At 48.2% G+C, this 21,363-nt stretch overlaps 3 protein-coding genes and 1 pseudogene across 8 annotated transcripts; 3 read left to right on the forward strand and 1 right to left on the reverse strand.

The window, feature by feature from the left end:
- Positions 1–1,708: 1,708 nt before the first annotated feature.
- LOC101779607 lies at positions 1,709–6,803 on the reverse strand. Of its 2 annotated transcripts, none has more exons than XM_012848698.3 (9): positions 6,144–6,803; positions 4,558–5,478; positions 3,968–4,110; positions 3,695–3,884; positions 3,181–3,615; positions 2,997–3,107; positions 2,581–2,872; positions 2,422–2,484; positions 1,709–2,068 (listed from the first exon to the last, which is right to left on the reverse strand). In XM_012848698.3, the coding sequence occupies exons 1-8, from the start codon at positions 6,591–6,593 to the stop codon at positions 2,459–2,461; spliced, it is 2,568 nt and encodes an 855-aa protein (XP_012704152.2). In that variant the 5' UTR covers positions 6,594–6,803; the 3' UTR covers positions 1,709–2,068; positions 2,422–2,458. The 2 variants fall into 2 exon arrangements, with proteins under 2 accessions (XP_012704152.2, XP_004986581.3); XM_004986524.3 differs by having other exon boundaries at positions 2,567–2,872; positions 6,144–6,760.
- A 506-nt stretch (positions 6,804–7,309) lies between these two features.
- On the forward strand, positions 7,310–13,874 carry LOC111255837. 5 transcript variants are annotated; one of them, XM_022823260.1, is made up of 5 exons: positions 7,310–7,893; positions 11,106–12,455; positions 12,541–12,608; positions 13,009–13,141; positions 13,237–13,874. In XM_022823260.1, exon 2 carries the CDS (start codon positions 11,179–11,181, stop codon positions 12,334–12,336), a length of 1,158 nt encoding a protein of 385 aa, XP_022678995.1. In that variant the 5' UTR covers positions 7,310–7,893; positions 11,106–11,178; the 3' UTR covers positions 12,337–12,455; positions 12,541–12,608; positions 13,009–13,141; positions 13,237–13,874. The 5 variants fall into 5 exon arrangements, with proteins under 5 accessions (XP_022678995.1, XP_022678993.1, XP_022678994.1 ...); XM_022823258.1 differs by having other exon boundaries at positions 11,106–12,608; XM_022823259.1 differs by having other exon boundaries at positions 11,106–12,608; positions 13,240–13,874.
- Positions 13,875–13,904: 30 nt separating this feature from the next.
- LOC101780005 lies at positions 13,905–15,322 on the forward strand. Its single transcript, XM_012842554.2, has 5 exons — positions 13,905–13,949; positions 14,027–14,125; positions 14,247–14,564; positions 14,649–14,708; positions 15,154–15,322. Exons 1-5 carry the CDS (start codon positions 13,947–13,949, stop codon positions 15,238–15,240), a joined length of 567 nt encoding a protein of 188 aa, XP_012698008.1. The 5' UTR covers positions 13,905–13,946; the 3' UTR covers positions 15,241–15,322.
- A 5,112-nt stretch (positions 15,323–20,434) lies between these two features.
- Positions 20,435–21,107, forward strand: LOC101780415 (annotated as a pseudogene).
- The last annotated feature ends 256 nt before the right edge of the window (positions 21,108–21,363 follow it).

The following is a 21,363-nucleotide window of genomic DNA, read 5'->3' on the forward strand; positions in this document are numbered from 1 at the left end:
ACCCGTCTCTTCTCATCCTCCGCCAAGATCCGCACCGCTTCGCTCCCCAGTCCCGGCCGCTCCCCATCCACAAATCCCCCCATTCACAAATCCCTTCCAAATCCCTTCCCCAAGATCCGCACCACCCAGGCCAAGGATGTCGTACCTGCATGACGCTAGGGGTCAGTTTGCTCGGGCCAAGAAGGTCAGCAAGGTGGGGATGCCATCGAAGCCCCTCACTGCCGATGTAGTTATCATAGAGGAGTCAAATGACGATATTGATGAAGAATGCGACCACTGCATCGATAGGATGGTATGGTTCTTACTTTTTTTTATATATTTTTATTATCTATGTATGCACCAATCATGACTAGGCGTTAACTGTTAGTCTGTAAGTGAGAAGAAATTGGATAATAGCATGATTTCAACTATACGGTTACTAGCAATAGGCTAAAATAAACTCTCTTAGACAGTGGGTCTGGGGGCAAATTAACTAAAATAAACTCTCTTATTCATATGGTGTTATGTGCCTGTTGAACTAATTATAATTAAATGATTAAAGTATTTTGGCATGCGTTGTCTAGTGTGTATCCTACTTTTGTTGATGCCCTCTTGAGTTATTGTATTGCCAGGTCCATTTCTTTCTTCATGTATGAGCTTGGTACTAATGAATGATGACTTGTATGTGGGATATCAAAACTAGAATGTGATGAGAACTACTGTTGGTTCATGTATCTATATCTTTGTATTTGCGGGAACAATGGGTGTTACACAGAGTCGGTGGTGTTTGTCTGCAAAGCAACCTTGATACTGGGCAGCTCTATCCAACCCCAGGCGCTCAAAGTCGATGATGTTTGGGGTTCTTGTGTGCTGATCTTGGCTAATAAATATTTGTTCTAGGAAGTATTTACGTTTTGTGATAATATATAATCCCTAATTCCATATAACCATGTTAGTGGTGGAGGCACTTGAAACCTCACATGCCTGTCTGAAACAACCTATATGTGGCTTGTCCTTTCTCACTGTAGTAGAATAATTTTACTGATTGTGGATTTGGAAAATCCACACGTTAGGGATTAAGGGAGTTGAAACTTAACATAATTATCTATTATCTCAAACAACTTATATGCAATTCGTCCTTTGGCATTGTACTAGAATTCCTTCACTCATCATGAGTTTGAAAATTACATATGCAATTTGACTGTTGGTATGATCTATCTTGTCCATCCAAGTCTCCCTGTCCACCTATCTAAATTAATGAGTTCATGTGCTGCTAGTCTTGGAACTTGACCTGAGTTATTATTTGATGTATTGCAGACTGATTTAGAGCAGTTGAAAGAAATTTTCAAGAACTACAGGAATCAGGCAAATGAAAGTACGAACAAGTAGTGTAGCAGCGAGATGACATGGCCTAGAAGCTTGAAAAAAACTAAAGGGAAGGCAAAAATATTAATTGAAACATTTAAAAAGCTAGACAAGAAGTAGGTTAAGAAGTTGGTTGACAAACTGTTTAGTCTGGTCTGTACATAAATTAGATAATCCATCCTGAAACCTCTAGTGCTAGCTGAACCTCTAGTGCTATGATCCCCATCTGTCATGGTCTTTTGGACTGGCCGTGTGCATGGTGGAAGACTAGGATAGGTCATGTTTTGTGCAATCTGTTTGCCATAGCTTGCATGTTAGGATTGCCAAGGAAGTCCAAGAGAAGAAGATGTGGGTGCTTATCCTCTGTCTAAACTTTTCACAATCCGTAACTCACCAACTGGAGCAGTGTCAAATTTGAGCTACACCAAACTTTTAACAATTCGCCTAACAGATGCGTGTATCATATATACCCCGGGATCCCAATTACCAACAAGTGAGTGAAGGAAAAAAAAACGGCAAAGCGTCGAAGAAGTCGCCGAGCCGAACAGGCCAACACAACACCAGGGAGAAAAACCGTGCATTTAAGCATTTCTCTGGAGTACAATGGGCACAGAAGCATCTGTCACAAACTACAAAATCACAGTGATGCGACTCAGACGCTTGTAGACACCACTTCCTCATCGTCGTCCTCGCGGCTTTCCTCGGACTGCGCATCTGACGCATCCTGCAAAGCGGGGGAAAATAGATCACTTCATATCCGCAGTCCGCGCCAATTAAACAGACTGAAGGGAAAAGTCCTGTTACTCTGACTAGGTACGCATGCAGGTCGAGCTATTTATTAGATTTAAGGAATCCCATTTTTTACTTGTTGACAGAACAGTGACCATTCTCTTCCATGACCAGATCTGCAGCTATAAACACGTTGCAACTCTAATTTCTGTAGCTGATCTTATTTTTCTACCAAGAACACTTACACTGCGATTCGAAGATCATCACTGCACAAATCTTGGTACCAAATTTTTTTTTTATGTATTCCTTGTTCTAAAAGGCTATAAGTTTCATGACTTGATCACTTACCTGATGACGTCCTGACTGATCCTCCTGGCCTCCCTCTCTAGCTGCAGAAGATCCAGGGGCATGCTACAGAAAGATACATCAGATGAGCCTCTAAACCAGTTCTAATTTAGATGAGAAATGCGATACTCAGTTATCCTTCATGTACCTCAGGATCAATACCTCCACACACACTTTGCTCCAAGGACTTAAACTTCTTCTCCCAGGTTTCATTTAACCCCTGCAGGGCCTGATTAATCATCTGCTGCACCTGCTCCTGCGTGAACTTCTGCCGGTGCCCTTTTATAGCAAAACAATTTGGTGTGGACTTTGCTAACTCATCAACCTTGTTCTTGTCAATGATACCAGTGAGCCCATAGTACCTTCCACGGTTCCGACCCCCTACTTCCTGCACCCATGCAAGGTGGGGGTGTATCTTATCACCAGCCTCCTCCATACGTTTCTTGAAGCCCTCCTGAAAAATGAAGTGGATGCAAAACACAGTTTAGCGACCTTTTGATAAACTCTCCAAATGCTTTGCATGCTGCACCACGACTAATTTCTAAATGATGGAAATAACCTGCACAGCAAGCACTTACCACAGTTCGCTTTGCTCTCTCACTGACAAATTCCCCTGTGCCAGCATTACGCCTATGGGTCTTGTTGAACACCTCTAGTTCTGACACTGGCATCCCACCATTTTCTATAACCTATTAAATTCAAACAGAATCAGGAATTGGTGTTCAAATGAGTTAACTAAGGAGATTTGTCTTTATGTCTTACCATAATCTGCCTATGCATCGCAATGCTCCGTGAACCCGATGTGTGATGAGCACGACCCCCAATGTACCGGTTCTTCCTGTTCTGGGAAGACATCTTTAAGACTTCTTCTTTGGCCCAGTGTTCGCATAGCCTCTCCCACCAACTTGGGTACATCCATGCAGGGGGGGAAGGTTTCCACAGTAATGGGTCCTCGTCGTCATGTCTCTCCAATGCTTGCTGGTCCTCTGGCTCTTCTTCTTGATCTTCATCTTCTGACTCTGCATGTCCGTTGGACCTGTGTGTGCCTGTAGCTTCAGTGGATTTGTCTACTGCAGCAAACTTTACTCTAACCTTTCGCTTCTCTTCACTTAGGATACCGGCAAATTGTCTTGCTGCTCTGCGCTCAAATAGCTTCAGACACTCTGCTTCTCGGCCAGGGGCCCACTTGTAGCGTTGCTAGCACAATTGGAATATAAGGTCAATGGTTAAATATCTTCAATCGTACTCCATAAAACAAATGTATTTGGCTACTTACAAGAAATTCATTCAAAATAGCATCCCTTGTTTCTGGAGGATACTGTTGCCAGTGGAGAACCACTTCTCCATTGGGTGGAACTTCTCTTCGCTGACCAGCTGGCAGATAGGTAGACCCAGGGTACTTCTGCTTCAAAAGAATAGTGATGGTAGAGGCCACCTTAGGGCAAGGTGGGTTGACATCCCATTTGCTGCCAAGTAAGTCGACTCATCATGACCCATGAACATAAAGAATATCTTAAGAAATAACTTGTCAATTTATCTATACACATACTCAATAATATTGGGTGTCAAGACAGGCCTGTCAACTTCCCTTCGTGGTTGGATTAGTCTTGTAGGTTGAGGTCCACGTCCTCTACGCTTCCCTGACGATTTCACAGCAGATCCTAACAGGGAGTGGCCCCTCTGTGCATCCTCCTGAACGAGTGATTCTCAATGAAATAAGCATTCAAACGATGCAGATAAATTCAACATTTGTACATGCAGAAATTCAAAGCACACCCCTTCAGTTAGAAAATTCACAGAATATTACGGGGTAATTTACTTTTATATAAACATGTATCACAGTGTATAGTGGAAGGTTGATGCGAGTACTAGACAAGTTAAATGATACAGACTAACTTGTCACTGCAGAAGGAAAAGATGCAGTTGGCATTAGGGTGGTATTTAGCAGTGGCAAACTGACAGTGAGGTGCCACGGTGATTGCTCGCAGCCTAGCAGAAATGGTCATCTGACAGTGCAAGCCTGAGGACCAGTTTTGGAGAGAGGTGTATCCTTGCCATGGCCTTCAATAGACAGTCATGGCAGGAACACAGAGAGCATTGCACCTCTGAGTCAGTGGTACAACCTGAAGGTTCTCATACCTGTTGCACATGCATAACATGAAATTGGGCCTCTGGTGAATGTGGCTGCTCGTCACCAATTCTATCAAGCGAGTGTTCACCCGGGACCTCCGGAGGGTACAATTGACTGTAGCAGAGTGGGAATTTCCCATCTCGAGATGCACCATGATTTGATTGTGGTGGTCCAGTGGCTGCATCAACTTGGCCTGACTGGCTTGAGCTTGATTGAGGCATTTGGTGCTGAGGCAATGGACTGGCACACAGATTGGAAATGATCTTATCAATGTTCAGAGTATCTGAATTACATTGATTTAAAGCAGCTGGCTGCTGGACAGGCTCATTGTTGATAGGATTTTCTGGCTGCTTTGACAAACGTGAGCTACGCCTAAGATGGAACCCTCCATTTGGATAACTACTCAAGCCCTTCCCCTTCTGAACATTTGCACTATTGCCGCTTCTTTTCCTCTTCAGATTCCATCCAGTTGCATTGCTGTGATACTCACCTTGTGCCTGTTCAACACAATTGACTTGATTTGGGGTCTCTATCATTTCATGCTGGATGGTACTTGATCCAGCTCGATATTCATTTATCTCCTGTCCATGACTTGCAATGTCCTCTACAGGTTGCTGTCCATGTGCACGAACTGAAAAATTCGAAGGACAAACTTGTGACGAAGAGGCAGAGCTTGCATGTATGGGAGGTTCTTGTCGTACTTTTTCCACACCTGTAGATTCAGAACAAGCTGGAAATTTAGTTTTCCTTGCACTAGACTTGGCAATGGTCTTATTGAGTGGCTTGATACGTGACTCCTCCCTACGAGCTGAATGGATACTAGGCTCTTTTTGTGCTAACATGGTGTGGATTGCTCCTGTTTTGGAAGAGCTGAATCTCTCCTCTCTGTGAATTGAACAAGTCGGGTGATTATGCCTTTCTACTTGACCCTGCTCCAAACAAAAGAATACAAAGGAAGTAAGAAAATAAAAAATCAGGACATTTATGCATAGAAGAGTAAAGAAAAGGAGAATCCTGATATAAGATATTCTGCAGAAATATAACTGTATGGATGTCACTGATATTGGCAAATCAGGACATTTGAATGGTGTAATCTATCTATCAATTTTGTCTTCTGTGTCCTGGAAAATTTACCTACTTTCCTCCTCTCTATCAAACCTTCTTCACCAAATCTCTAGTCAAAATTTGTAACACATATCTCTCATCAGCAAAATTGTGACTAGCACGCAACAAAGCAGAGTCAGACTCATAGTTTTCTAAAGTACAATACAGAACCTTTGAGTGGTCCAAAAAGCATATACAAACTAAAATACAACCATCGTGTTGCTAGTAAACCAGAAATTCTACAGCTTACAAACCCAAAACGCAGGTGGACCTATTCTTGCTCAATTGAACGATGAAAACTATATATAGAAGACAAATAAACTTCCGGATTCTAGCGACAGGGTAACAGGAATATTGTTGAGTTAATGTGACGTTTCATTGGGACAAGGCAGCAAGTTAAACTGGTTTATACAGAGCGTGAATTAATCCATATAGTGAAAATGAACTTTAAGCAAGTGTGGGTAACAGTCCTAAAACACTAGATACGCACCTCGGGACGCCGGTGTGGGGATGGCCTCAAAGTGATGCCGGCTGGGGGCGCCGCCAGGACGGAGACACTGACGCGGGGCGGGGAGGCGAAGTATACCCGGAGACGCCCGCCGTCGACAGTTAGCTCGACGCCGCAAAGAGGGCACGCGAAGCGCGCCAGGCCCGCCGGCACGCTCAGCAGCGCGGCGCAGGCGCCGCACGCCATACGCGCGGGAGCCGGTGCCAGCACGGGCACAGGCACAGGTGCGGCGGCGGCGGGCCCGCGGCCGGGGATGGGCAGCGCCCGGCGCGGGCGCGGCGGGGGCTGCGGCATGAGCTCCGGCGGGAGCGCCTGCTGGGTCCCGCAGTCGGGGCAGGCGAACTCGGTGAGCGCCGGCTCCACCTCCAGAGTCTCGCCGCACCCCGCGCACCGCACCTCGACGAACTCCGGCGGCGCCGCCGCCGGCTCCATGACGGCGGGAGCAATGGCTAGGGTTCCCCTTTTCACTCTCGGGCACTTGGGGAACGGAGCAATTTTGAGTGAGATCAGTGCGCGGCGATATACGAGTTTAGGACGGAGGAGAGACGCCTACAGAGCCTGTCCCTAGAAACCGGTCGCTGCGGCCGTCAGGGAAAAAGGCTCCGCGCGGTTTTCAGTTTTCAGCCAGGCGATGCAAAATCGCGCTGCCTGACGGAGGGAAAAACTTACGCCAAAGTTTGTTTCTAATCTTGTTTTTGCTCGTCGTATTTTGTTATGTTGAAGAACTAAACTCAGAAAGTGTCCTCTGAGGTAAATATTAGCACAGAGTAAATCATAGGAGTAAATTGAATTAAAAAGGGAGGAAAATGGCATGATTTATTTTATGTTTGCGTGGCATTGTTGATCTTTGCACCTTGTCTTGTATATGTTTCTTTTGGGATACGAGAGCTTCAATTAAACCATGATTACAATCCCTGCAGCTAACTCCCTAAACCAGTCAGGGGTATAGCTGATCCAGGATAGAGTGTTAAATGGTATACTCCCGTCATATAAAAATATAATTCTAGCCATCATCAAACAGACTACTTATAAGAAAAAATGATCTAAATGGTTGTTAAGTGCACATTGGTTTTGGTGAACTATGTTTAACCTATAAGATTATATCTATTTATATTTTGAAATGCTTTCATCTACAAATAATATATATTTAATTTATCATTAAAGAACAAGTAAAAATACAATGCTCAGTGGCAAGAGGCTTACAATACGCAATAGCTGTCGGGATAATCATCCGGCGTAGCAGAGAAGACGACACTCTCCGTCCTTAACCTCTTTTCCCGAGCGCCAAACTGGGAAAAAGCCAACGCGAACGGGGGAAAAAGCCCACCAAAATCTACCTCATCGCTTCCCCACTGCCACTCCCATGGCGCCGCCGCCGGGGATCGTTGAGGTGCGGTGCGCGGGCGGCGGGGAGACGCTGGAGGTGGAGCCGGGCCTTACTGAATTCGCCTGCCCCGACTGCGGGACCCAACAGGCGCTCCCGCCGGAGCTCATGCCGCGGCGCCCCCGCCGTGCGCTCCCGATACCCGGGCGGCTGCCCGCCGCGCCGTCCCGCATCGCGTGCTGGGGATGCGACGCCGTTCTAAGCGTGCCGCACCCGCACGGTCAGGGGCGGTTCGCCTGCCCGCTCTGCGGCTCCGAGCTTGCGGCCTCCACGGCTGCTGCCGTTTCGGTCGTCTCGCCGCCCGCAGCCATCCCAATCACTCCCAGCAGACCGCTACAGCCCTCTGAGGTACGGCTATTTGTTGTCCTTCACTCCTCCTTCTCCCAGGGTTTCTGCTGCAGTGCACTATTATGCACTAAGGGTGTGTTTGGTTGGGCTGTGATTTTTGGAAAAGCTGCTGTGAGCTGTGGGCTGTGGAAAAGCAGCGGTGAGAAAGCAGCTGTGGGAAAAGCAGAAGACCGTTTGGTTAGAGGAGCTGTGAAACTGTAGGCTGTGTAAGAAATACCTGTAATGCCCCTAAAGGTATGTGAGTGTGTTTATATGCAAATTGCTCGTAACAAAATAATGCGTTCACTAATTCAAATGTAAACCACTATTTTAGGAAGAAACAAAAAATAAATTTTAAATGTTTTTCATCCATTAAAGTAATTGGTCCACATAAATAGAACTATATCGATCAAAAAGTTCTATACAAGGATGCCAACCCTCAACATTACTCTCCTCCTCTCGCACTAACCAAAGCATCAGCTATCCTAGTGCGAATGGTATTCATGGTATCCTCATTGTCCACATCGTCACTATCATCTCCTTGTGTTTGTCTCATACCACATGTATGTTGTACCAAGTAATCCTCATCATCATCACATCTCTTGAACTCCTTATCAGATAAATTGCTATCACGAATAAAATTATGCAATGCAAGACAAGCCATAATAATATGTTTCTGAGTACGAGGTGAGAAACTTGGCATGTCCTTCAAAATACGCCACTTCTGCTTTAAGACTCCAAAAGACCTTTCAATGACATTACGAAGAGATGAATGCAAAAAATTGAACATCTCGTACTTTCCTTGAGGAGGCCCCGAACGATGCTGAAATTCTGGTATATGGTATGTGCTTCCTTTGAAAGGCGCAAGATACCCAATTCGGTTTGGGTAACCTGAGTCCACGAGATAATACTTTCCTACAAAATCAAGTTAGTAAGGTACATTTTAATACAAATTCAGGTAATTTGTTGAAAGAATCATTTTGAATTATCATTTTGCATTTAACCATACTGATAGTACAAAAGTGATTTATCTCATACCAGTACAATTGATTGTTCATACCTCAAGAAATTCCTTTTCGCACGTAGCTTCCTATTTGATTTTGTGTTGTAATTGTACCTGACAACATAAAATAATTGAATTAGTATAAATAATTATGGTGCTTTTATAATTGAATTAGTATAAGTAATTGAATTCATAGTTACTGAAAAGTTCATACCTTATATGCATACCAGTATTATAAATTTTTTTTTTACATCTATCAGTAACTATGAATTCATCTATAAGCATACCAGTATTATAAAAAAAAGTGTTACAAATTAAAAAAAAAACATACCTTATATGCTCCTGGTGAATGACCAGGAGCAGGACAGCAACCGGCGTTGGGGGGCGCCAGCGATGGGGCGCCCTCCCAAGGGGGCGGCGGACGGCCGGGGGCCACTGAAGGGCGGCGGCGGCGGGCGGTGAAGGGGGCGGCGGACGGCCGGCGGGCGGTGAAGGGCGCCGGCGGCGGGCGGCCAAGGGTCGGCGGCCGGCGGGCGGTGAAGGGGCGGCGGCGGCGGGCGGTGAAGCCGGCGGCAGCGGGCGGTGAAGGGGCGGCGGCGGCGGGCGGTGAAGCCGGCGGCGGCGGGCGGTGAAGGGGGCGGCGGACGGCCGGCGGGCGGTGAAGGGCGCCGGCGGCGGGAGTTCAAGGGGCGGCGGCCGGCGGGCGTTCAAGGGGCGGCGGCGGGCGGGTGTTCAAGCGCCGGCGGCGGGCGGACGTTCAAGGGCCGGCGGCGGGCGGGCGTTCAAGGGCCGGCGGCGGGCGGTGGGGCCGGCGGCGGCGCTCCAGGGAGGCGGCGGCCGTCGGGGGCGATGGGGCGGCGGCGCGAGCCGTCGGGCGATGGGGGCGGCGGCGCGAGGCCCGCCGGCGGCAAGGGGAGGCGCACGGCCGGCCGGCGGCAAGGGGAGGCGCACGGCCGGCCGGCGGCAAGGAGAAGAAGCCCGGCGGCCAGGGGAGGCGAGAGGCGAGATGCGTTCTGTGCGTGCGGGAGAGAAAAAATAGATGAAAGGGTACATCATAACCAGTGGCAGGTGGGTAATTTTTTACCCCAAAAGCACTTGAAAGTAGGGGGGAAGGTGCTTTTGATTTTGTACTAGAGAAAAAGTAGCTTTTGGGCAAAAGCACTTAGAGCTTTTGGGCCCTTTGGTTGGCTTTTGGCTTTTGCAAAAGCAAAAGCAGGTTGGAAAGCCCAACCAAAGGGGCCCTAAACGCCTCAAAGACAGCCCTGACATGAATAACTAACCAATGCCAGTGACTTAGATGGAGATGTGTTCCATTTTCTGGGAGCACTATTTCGTTTGGTTAAACTAGCTGGAAGATTCTACTAATAGCACTGGTGACATTAGCATTGTTATAAGATACGATGCTTGCATTGTGCCCTTGCAATATCATCTCTAACTCTTTGTCCTGTAATTTTAGGCAGCGAGGTAAATAATTTCGGCGAATGTATAATGTGATGCATGAATTTACTACGAATACATCTGGTTTAGCGAGTAGCTAGTGTGGGTTTTTGCATTAGTTTTCGACACTGGCATTCTTCTCTTCTTCTAATAACAGCATTGTGATTCGTGAGGTTAAACTGTGAAACACCACCAACAGAATCATACAATTATCACATATCTTGTTTGTACTGAAACAAAAGTCATTCGCAGTAAGAGTTTTACACTGGTTTGGTTGTGATTAGTCCAATCAACCAGCATTTGACTCCAGTTTCCATAATGGAAATGAGGGATCAGTATTTTATTGGTAAATGAACAATCAAGTTCTTTGACGGTGGGTATAGCGCTGGTGACTGGTGATAGAAGACATCTTATGTTATATACTAATATTAATTATTGCTTGATAAACAAGGAGAATGTTTGAGATAGTGTTAGAAGTGGAGGAAGTACAGAGCTCTAATAAGTTTAATTGATCAATGTTTAAACAAGGTCACACAAAATTTGATTTTACTATACCATTGTTTTTCTGGAATATGGTATTTGGATACTTTTAATAATCATTCCCATTTTCCTTTTGAAAAGCATACGATACCTCTGGTCACAATATAATTATATGAGTGCCACTTTTCATTACTTCCCAAAAATTTTGTGATTCATCCATGACCATCAATATTTATAAATTTTCTGAACCTACATAAAGTTCTTGAGTAAGCTGGTCAAGACCGGTAAGAGTTTTGTCTCTTCTATGGAGCAGGTGCATCCTGGGCGTTCAAGTCAATCAACTCATGTAGGCCACGTTCAAAAGCCCATTCACTCGGAGCAGACACATGGACAGCGTCCAAGACATTCCATTAGAGGAGCCATTTACTTCATCCAGAGCTGACACTGGAACAGAAATTCCTGTAGTGGGAAGGCTACAAAATGAGCCTGCTAACCCTTCATCACATAGAGAGGAGTCACATGTTGAGCCACTTGATGAGACTATTTCCAGACCCAGCAAGAAGAAATCTAGATTTGTAGCTGGCCCTGATTCTTATCCTGCAAGGAAGGTGCATATAGAGCATCATAATCAAGCTGTGTATGCATCAGAGGCACAAAGAGTTCATTCAAAGTCTTCAGTTCATACAGACAAGGTGGACGATAGGTTTACCAATGGCACAGTTGCAGTACACAGCAAGCAGAAAGATGGAAATGTGTTTGTACCTAGTATAATCGAACAGGAGCGGACAAAGTCTCTGAATCAAGCTGTGGATGATCAGCAGCCGGCAGGTGAAATTCCCAATAATATGGTTCATGCAGACAAGGTGCAAGTGGATTTTGCCAGTGAAGCAGGAAACGGTAAAAAGAGTGCCAAAGATAGTAGAGGAAATACAAAAAGGAAAATCAAGATTTTAACGAATTCTTCAAATGCATTGCCTCATCTCAGGCGCAGTAAGCGGTTGGTAAAGGAATCACACAACCTAGTTGACGTTGATCCTATTGAGAAAATAGATACTTCCCCTAATCAAAACCTATCTGAAGCTCCAGAGATTGAAAAAACTTTGGCAGATTCTGACCCTAGTTCTCCTGCTCAGGACCGATTTCCTCATGGTGGCTCTAATGAGCGGGATGGTGTTGATGCAACTACACCACCTGCTTTGAATCATGGTACACAACAAGATGATCAGTTCCCGCGTACCCAGATGTACTCTCCAGAGACTAGGTGGGCACTTCCAGTTGCAAGCTCAAATTCATGGCATGACTGTGAGATACTTCAGGAGAGTTTTAGTGGGGTTGGCCAACTTGATAGAGGTTATGCAGAAGTGTGTTCTCCAGCAGAGATGCAAAATCAGGATATGCATGGCAACTGGCACAGGAAACTTGCAGCGACAAGAACCATTTGGGACAGATACAACTCAAGCCTCACAATGAAACCTTTCAGAGCATGGAAGGCAAAAAAGGAATGGTTTCAATGGCTCTTCTTCAAATGGTGGGATGCACCCTGAAGAGTGGTCCTTCTCTGAAACCTGCCACCAGAACTTGTCTGCTTCATGCAGCCGCCTCGTTGCTTTGCTGCCATCACCGGCTGCCACTGCATTGCCGACAACGACACCGCCTTCTTCACGTGAAAGTCTCCTGCACTTTCAAAGCCACGCAGCTGTATCTATTGAAACCTCTCTATCATTAACATTTGCTTCTTAACCTTGCAGATCTACCACTTAACTGCAGCACTCCAACATTGCTTCAACAACAACCACCATCCCCCCTCTACTCACAGGTACCTTCCTCCCATCCATAACTGCGTCTTGGTTTGAAAAATGTTTGTGTTAGGTTTTAGTTCTACGACTAGAAATATAATAGAGTAAATTTCACAGAGTTACAATAAGATTGTAAAAACTATCACACAACTACACTTTTTAAGGATAATTTCACAAAACTACTCTTTCATTGTCACTCCATATTACAAAACTGCACTTTTGAGAATCAATTTCATGGAACTTCAATTTTACCTGCATTGTCTTTTATGTTTAGAATTTCTAGCATATTTCTATATTTTCCTAAGCCACAAACATCTGCCATGTACCTTTTGCATGGGTTGTACTATATCATATGCATCTGCATGATTTTATTACTGTAGGAGCAATGAGATTTCTGATACTGATATAAAGCTGTTTCAGGATGCACCATGTGGTGATGTGCTGCCGGGACCTATTAGTAACTCTTCGAAAAAGCGCCGGGGGCGTGCCCCTGAAAAATTAATGGAACCACACAAAGAAGCTGATAGGCCTGTGTTAACACCCAGTGGTACGAGTATTGTCCATGTTTATCTATGTTTATTGGTATTTGAAGAACGTCTACATTCAGAGCTTCGTTGACTCATTTTATGACAAACTGACATGAACCAGCAGCTGGAATGTGCACCCGCCATGTCCTAAAGTTGCAACTACCCTCTCCCTTCTCATCAAGCAGAACTATCCTGGGATCTATGTATCAGATGATACCAGTGGAAATGGCCAATCCTGTGAACATGTGGTTTACCACTGGCACCAATGCCCACCAGATACAAGGGCTACTATATTGGATGAATTCCTTGTGAGTAACTATCAGGACATGTTTTGTACTATATTTTGTTCACTGCAAGATTTGCAAATGGTGAGTGCATGTTATCTGAATACTGCTGAAATGCTACAAGTGGTCCCCTGGCCATGAAGAGGAGTGTCAAAAGATATTTAACCGAAAGGCAGTCAGACAGTTAGTTAATCTCTTTTGCCACGAGAGGCAAAGGATTAGACAGGTGTTAGCAGCAAAAAAGGACAAGAAATCTTCACCAGCTCCTAGGGCCCGTGGAGAAATGGAGCTAGAAGAGGATGATGTTAGAGAAGATTCAGACAAAGAGCAACGAGATGAGTCAATGGTGGTTCTCGAGCATGAAGATCCGCTGAAATGGAAACCATTCGTCCCTCTATGGATGAAACCAAAATGATGGGAAATGTTGTGTGACCACTGGGCCAAAGATGAAGTCATGCAGTCTTACCAACAAAGGAAGAATAGGTATTCAGGAAAACACACATGTAATGCTGCAGGTTCACAGAAGATAACACTGCATGAGCAGGTCATGGTAAGAACTAAGAATGCAAATCCTGCTTGTTGACATTTATTTCATCATAATTTGATGATCCTCGCATGGTTAAATAGGGCTTGGATAATGGTGGAAAGCTGGCGATTGACATTGATTCACATTCACCCACCATGGTATTGAGGGAGTCTGATGACCACAGGGCATGTCAAACTAAGGTACCTACCTTTTTTAATGTACTGTTTTAATTACAATCCTTAAGACGGCAGTAGTTAAGTGGTGGTATTGATTATATGTGCCAACTAGATGAACTGTTTTGACATGCCTTCTGTTTTTTAGGATACCAGAGATCAACCTAATAAGGAGGCACAGTGCACTCAACTAGGCTCCCATTCTGTGCAGAGACAGGTGGGAAGTGGGAAGCGTGGGAGCTACTGTGGTGCCATCGGTGTCAGCAAGAAGTCCCAGCACGAGTCATCATCTAAATCCTCCCCAGTTTGTTTGAGCAAACAGGGACAACAGCCAATGTTCACAAAAGAACAGGTGCAAGAGATGATTAATCAAGCCCTGCAAGGGTTAAATGAAGCTTGGGAGAAGAAATTTTTGTCCTTGGAGCAAAAGATGCCCAGCATGTCCTCATCACACATCGTCCCTAATGTTAGCACATTACAGCTGTCCATTTAGCTCATTATAGACAGGAAAGCTGGGGTTGCTTGATTCGTCAATGACATTCATTTGCAGGGTGTGAAGGAGCCCTCATTGGCTGTTGGAAGAAGCAAATGTTGCAAACTGGCACGGCAGGTAATAACAGAGTTTGCATCCTGCCCTGCATACATCTGTAGGCCCTAGTAATTGCTAGGGAGAAGTTATTGTGAAACCTACCTCTAAAACCTTGCTGGGGTTAGCATTTCATCCGTATAAAAGAAAATACGGTGTTAGATTTATGCTATCCGGATCTCATAGGTTGATCACTAGGCTGCAATTGCTAAGTCTGTATGGCTAAGTAGTTACAAATAACATTGTATGATCTACACTGTAGAAACAGTGATAAATGAAGGTATACTTATTCTGAGTTTTAAGTTTCAACAGGAAACAGAATAATTTAATTCTAGTTCTGTTGCATCTGGGTCCGACGGGCCCTACGATAATGTTAAAATCCTGCCCTGAAACATGATACTTTATAATTTGCTTTCCTAAGAAAAACTTGTAATGTCGAAAGATGATGAAGTGTTTAACACACATGCAGTGGCGGACCCAGCTTTTGGTCAAGACTAGGCCAAAATTCAGCGTCAAAACTACCACATACAAGCTTTTATCATGGTCTTGTATGTAAAATGTGCAAGATTTCTACCACATATGTAACACAGAAGTAGCAGTATGAAGTAAAGAAAGAAGAAACAAAGACAGGAACAAAAAGAAATGCACCTTTGCTGAAGCCTTTGATTGCAATGGACATAGACAATATCATTCATCCTTTATTTGATGCTCAAGTCTGTTTCATTTTTTTGGAGTGCATGTGCTAAAATAAACTCCAATTTCTCTCATCCAGATGCACTACAAGTCTGGCTCAAGACATGAACTGAAAACTTCTACAAATGTGAAGCACTGCAGCCATGACAAACCACCATTCATCTGCAGGTCTAGTCGAAAAAATGAAAATAAGCACACAATAAGGCCGAAATGAAGGATAACAAATAAAATAACAAATTACCAATGACATATACCAGGGAGCGTAGTAGTCCTTGTCTGAATTTGTTCATCTCCTTTGTCAGAGATGCTTGCAAATGAGAACAGACAAAAACGAGTCCGAATGGATCACATCCATGACCGCTTGCTACCACTAAAACCAAAATCCCAATACACCTAAATCTCATCGCCGCTAGCAGCCGTGGAAGCAAGGAGCCCGTAGTCGACAGGCAAGCCAAGCTAGCGCCGACGGCCAGATCAGCGGCAGAGAGCCGAGAGCCGAGGGGCTGAGCCACCGAAAGGTCGAGTAGCTGAGAGACACAGAGAGAGACTGAGCGATAACAGCGGCAGCTGCTTGGCGCCGCCGGCCTATTCGCGCAGGCTCCAACAGCCGGCGGCAGGCACACCAGGCGGTGGCGCCGGCACTAGTCGGTGCGTGGAGCTGTCGCGAGACAGAGGCGAGGCGAAGCGACAGGGAGGACGACTAGTGGAAAGACCTGTGCCCTGTGGACTGGCCTCTTGTTTCTGGGCCAAACCTAAGGAGTGGGGTACTAGAGGTTAACTGGGCCACGACTAGGGCCACGGCCCGGGTGGCCCTAGGCGCAGGTCCGCCCCTGCCCACATGCATGTGAATGCTAGACAACATTTCATCTCTTCTGAAATATATTGAACCTGGCAAAAATCACGCATCCACTTTGTGATGCTCCGTTGCACCCTTTGTTAGCTGGACTGCAGTGCAATGTCTTCAAGCTATTCAGCTTAAACCGTTTCTTTTATTTTGAGACAATGAACTTAAACTGTCTCTACGAGTGCGGCTATGGTACGCATTGACTAGGGATAGCCCATAACAGGTTCTGAAAAGTTCCTTTTGCAGGTTAGGTTCCTGGTAATTAATCTATCATTATCAAATATTTACTGTAGCAACACGTTGTCAAATTATGAACTAATTATTCCATGGACGGAGGGGATGATCCATCTGCAGGGGACGATGCCGATTACCAGATCGAGGACGAGGAGCATTCGAGCTGAGCCAGACATCTTTCTGGAGTTCGAGCAGCAAAGTAAACCCTGCCGGTACTCGGTAGGGCCAGGCGTGTAAATTTTGTGCATGTTTCAGCGAATGGGCTCCGGAGCGGTTGCTTACAGGTTTCCTCTTCCGGTTTCAGAGGTCTCGTCTCTACAGTTTCGGTCCGCACCTCGTAGCGCGTAAGGGATCGCTCAGCTTCGCGTGGCAGCGTGGAAGCCGTCAGGAGCCCCGCGCCCCTGCCCGGCTTGGTTGCTTTGCCACTCCGTGGGCAACGTGACGCACCAGATTCGCGCGCCCTCGGTTCCCCTCGGTTTCTTTACGTCTCCTGCGACACCGGCGTTACGCGTGATCGAATAGTTTGGCACTATGGTTTGTCAGCGTGCTGTGGCGTTAGGTCGTACCGACTACCGAGTAGGGGAGACGAAGCGCTGGACGCTCGGCACCGTGGGCCTGTTCGCTTCAACTTATAAGCCGGCTGAACAGCTGAAACGGCTGATTTGTTGTGAGAGGAAAACACTGTTTTGTGGCTGATAAGCTGGCTGAATAAGCTGAAGCGAACAGGCTGCGTGTTGTTGCGTCTATGCAGTGTGGGGGGGGGGGGGGGGGACTGTTACGCGTGCGCTCGTTGGCCAAATGGCTAGGCGCGAGCTGGTCATGTACTCGTCCAATTGTTGGGGAACACCGTCTCTGTTAGAAGTTAGGACCTTGCAGACTGACTGGTGGCTGATAGAGCACGTAGCCATGGAGAAACCGTCGGTGCAATTCTGACAATAGAGAGAAGAAGAGAAACCAACCCCGCGTGCGACGCACCGGCCGACGATCGGCGACAGACAAAGAGCGTCGAGCGTCCACTGGCCTCTATGGTGCGTGTGGAATGGAGAAATCTCGCGAGGCGGCCACAGCCCACAGGGGCTCTGGGGCTGGCCCCGCCCGTCGGCCACTTGACCCGTGGGCCCACCTCACAGCAGCGTTGTTGGTTCTGAGCTAGCTGTAGTCCCCTCAACACAAATGCTCGTTGATACGTTACACCCGGCCAAGAGCAAGGGATCGAGAGAGAAAACAGGCGGTGGCTTACTGGCTTTCCGACCAGGGGTTGGGTTTTCCACCGCCCAACGGCCAACGCTGGTGACCGGCCGGCCCCTCCGCGCCGCACGCAAGCAACACCCAAATCCCCGCGCGGATCTGTGTGCGCGCCGGCGCTGCCGCCGCCGCGCCAAGCAAGGAGGCAGGCAGCCGCCCGGGTTCAGAATCAGAGGCCACCCCGCGGCACTTGGTAGTGCCAGCCCGCGGGAGCTGTCGAGGGAAAGCGCGCGCGGGCACGCCACCTGCGCGTGCGCGCCTACGTGTTGCCCCTCTGGCCAACGTGACGCTCCCACCGCCTGTCTGTCTGGCTCCCGCGCCGGCGCCGCGCCCTCGATCGGCACCCCGGTTTCCTTGCACCCGCGTCGCCCGCGCGCGCGGTGCCGTTATGCTTTGATCCGATACAGTTTGGCGCCCTCGCTCGTCACCGTCAACGTGCTGCGTGGGTTATACCGCCGAGTAGGGGGACGAAGCGCCGAACACTCGGCTGTCGGCTCCGTGTCGCACCCACGCATCCCGCATCTTCGAAGCATCGCGTGTCTGCGTCGTCGTTCTTTTTCCTTTTTTTTTAGAAAAAAAACTAGTCGTGCCTGTTAAATTTACCATGGTAAATAATTTCGTGAGCCAAATTGGCACTAGACGCGAGCTAAACGCCTAAACCTGGCCCGATCGTTGGTGAAAGCTGGCGCTGTCGGAACCTAGCACACTGACTTCATAAAAGTCGGAAAACGTAAGTAGATGCCAATAGTCTCGTATATCATGTCATGCGATATTAGTATAATTTTTAAATAACAGAGAAGTGAGAGGAAAATGCCGTTCCATGAAGCTAATTTTTAAAACCATAATATAAGATCATTCTCACACCATTACATGATACAACCTATATAATTTATTTTTTTATGTATAAAATAAGAGACCGTAGAGTTACCAAGAAAGCAACCTACCCCTCATTCATCTTGAAATATAAGGTTGTCCTAAGTCAAAATACCTTGCATTTTGGAACAGAAGGAATAAAACTATCAACGCTAATTGTAAGATAGTTTTGAAATTACGTACAATGCATGCTGGGACCGTCTCGAATATGACATACCATAATACTTATGATACTTGTTCTATTAAATGGTCAACCTACATGAGAACGTCTAAACCATGCATAGATTTCAAAGGTTACAGCTGCGCCAGAGCCAGACACGCTCTCACCCGCAAAAACGAGCGGTGGCTTCTGGCTTTCCTACCGTTTTCCCCTGCCCAAATCCGACGCTGGTGACTAGCAGGGCCCCTCCGCGCTGCACGTACGTAATACCCAAATCCCTGCACAGATCCGATCCGCGCCCTGTTGTCTGCGCGCCGCCGCCGCCGTGCCAGCCAAGGAAGACGCGGGGCAGCCGGGCAGATGCGGCCGCGGGCCGTCCCCTCACCCGGTGGCCCCCACTGCCGCGAGGGAAAAAACACTTGTTTCCCCTCCGCCCACCGCGCTAGCTCGCCTCCAGCCCTCCCCTCCTCCTATCCATCACGTCACGGTCACAACGTTGCGGCACACCGCACCGCAGGCCACGCGGCTGGCGACCAACGACGGGGCTGGCGCCACCGCCACGCTGGGCCCCACCGCCAAGCGCCCCGTGGGACCTCCTACTCGTTCGCCGCTCGCTCGCTGGCTCGTTTGTGCGGTGCGGGGCAGGACAAGGAAGGCGGTGCCGCCGCGGAGCGTGTAAGCGCGACGCGTCGTGCCCGCGCGTTTCTGGAAATTGCGATGTCCGCCCATTCGTTCGGCTGCGGCGCGCGGGCGGGGGCGGACGTCGTGGGGTGGGGCCGAAGGCGACCGCCAACCGGGTGGGTGGGCGTCGGCACGGCACACCGTTGGGCAGGTTCACTCGCAGCTCGTTCCTCACTATCCACAGTCCAGGCCGTTGGTGTGCTACACGGAACCGGCCAGGTTGTGCTCGTAGGTACCGTCCACTCCGCTTCATGCTTCAGGCGTGTGGAGCAGCAATTGACGCGAAGACACGCTGCCGGGTAAAGTTCCTGTAGCTTTACCGGCAGCCGACAGGGGAACCGTTCTTGTGGGATTGATCCATTCCAGGAAGTGGATTAACTGAATAAGGTTTTAACGGAATTTTAGTTACCGCCTGAGGATGGCAACGTTAGGCACTAGGCAGGCAGACAGGCAGCTGGATGAAGGGTGACTAGCCCAGCTATCCGAAGCTTGAAGCAGACACCGCGTTGCATAGACCCCCACTTGACTGAAAATTCGGAGAGAACTAAAATTCACCGTGCATCACAAAAGGACCACGGGGATGATCAAGGACAAAAGGCATGAACGGAAGTACAGTGCCGGACACACCACGCACACGGGCACGCGCCGTACAGCCAGAGAAAGAACACTCTCTCACTGATTGACCGAGCAAGCTGCCGCACCACCAAAAGAGAGGAGACAGCGGGAGCAAGCGGCGGAGGCGGAGCCCAACGCGGGGGTGGCCGCCCCCACCTCCGTCGCTCACCCTGTGTGGGTCAAACCTCAGCGGTCCCCTCCCGCTGGCTCCTCCTCACCTCCGACCTCCCCTATTAATACACCGCACCCACCTCCCTTTCCTCCCTGGCTCCCCGCACTCCAGCCACCGTCCCAGCGCACTAGCACAACAACAACAACAACCGCCACCGCCCGCTCGCGCCCGAACACTTGGCGCCCACTCGCCTACCACACGTTTCGTTCACCGTCCTCGCTCGCGATCCCTCCATGGTGCCCACAAACAGCACTCTGCCTCCTGCCAGCACGGCGATCGACGACATGATGGAGCCGAGGTTCCGCGGCGTCCGAAAGCGCTCCTAGGGCCGGTACGCGGTGGAGATCCAGGACCCTGCCCGAAAGGCCCGCATGTGGCTCGGCACCTTCGACGCCGCTGAGTTTGCGGCGCGCGCCTACGACGCCGCCACGCTCCACTTCTGCGGGCCCAAGGCCAAGACCAACTTCCCCGTCACCTTCACCGCGGGTGCGCACCTGCTCCCGCCGCTGCCTAAGATGCTAGCCGTCAACCCCAGCAGCAGCACCGTGGAGTCCTCCTCCCGGGACTCGCCAGCCGCATCCCCCGCCACGGCGGCGCTGCCCGCGCCGTCGCTGGACCTAAGCCTCGGCATGCCCCATGGTGGCCGGCCAGCCGTTCATGTTCATGGACCCGATGCTCGCGGTGACCGTGACCGTGTCGGCGCCGATGCCCTGCCGGCTGGCCGTCGTCGCCAGCACCAACAAGAAGGCATCCTACCGTGAAGACGAGGAGAGCGACACCGGGTCGTCGTCATCCGTGGTGGACGCCTCCCCGGCGGTCGGCGTGGGGTTCGACCTCAACATGCTGCCAGATCCGGTCCTGAGATTTGGGAGGTCCGGGACCAAAGTAAAACTCAAGGTCCTTTAATATAAACATTATAACAAATATATATAAATGTTACCAATAAATACTTAAATGTATCTAAAAACAATATTCATATCAAATTATTTATACATATTACTTTAAAGGTTTCTTCTAACATTCCTCGATGCAAAGTCACTTATGATAGTGTTGATGTCAATTTTATCCAATAATTTTTTCTCGATGCATAACGTTGCCGAAACATTTAACCTCTCCCGAGTCATTGTTGACCTCAAGTTCTTCAATAACTTCAACTTTGAAA

This window comes from Setaria italica, chromosome IX (genome assembly GCF_000263155.2).
Source record: "Setaria italica strain Yugu1 chromosome IX, Setaria_italica_v2.0, whole genome shotgun sequence".
Lineage (NCBI taxonomy): Eukaryota > Viridiplantae > Streptophyta > Magnoliopsida > Poales > Poaceae > Setaria > Setaria italica.

Excerpts from the sequence above, each read along its gene's own strand:
- LOC111255837 (XM_022823258.1), top strand. The coding sequence starts at position 11,179 with ATGGACAGCGTCCAAGACATTCCATTAGAGGAGCCATTTACTTCATCC.
- LOC101779607 (XM_004986524.3), bottom strand. The coding sequence starts at position 6,593 with ATGGAGCCGGCGGCGGCGCCGCCGGAGTTCGTCGAGGTGCGGTGCGCG. Across the intron at positions 3,108-3,180 it reads CGATGCATAGGCAGATTATG|GTTATAGAAAATGGTGGGAT; the intron begins GTAAGACATAAA and ends TGAATTTAATAG. Across the intron at positions 2,069-2,421 it reads ATCAGTCAGGACGTCATCAG|GATGCGTCAGATGCGCAGTC; the intron begins GTAAGTGATCAA and ends CCCGCTTTGCAG.
- LOC101780005 (XM_012842554.2), top strand. Across the intron at positions 14,565-14,648 it reads CATCACACATCGTCCCTAAT|GGTGTGAAGGAGCCCTCATT; the intron begins GTTAGCACATTA and ends ATTCATTTGCAG. Across the intron at positions 14,709-15,153 it reads GTTGCAAACTGGCACGGCAG|TGGCGGACCCAGCTTTTGGT; the intron begins GTAATAACAGAG and ends ACACACATGCAG.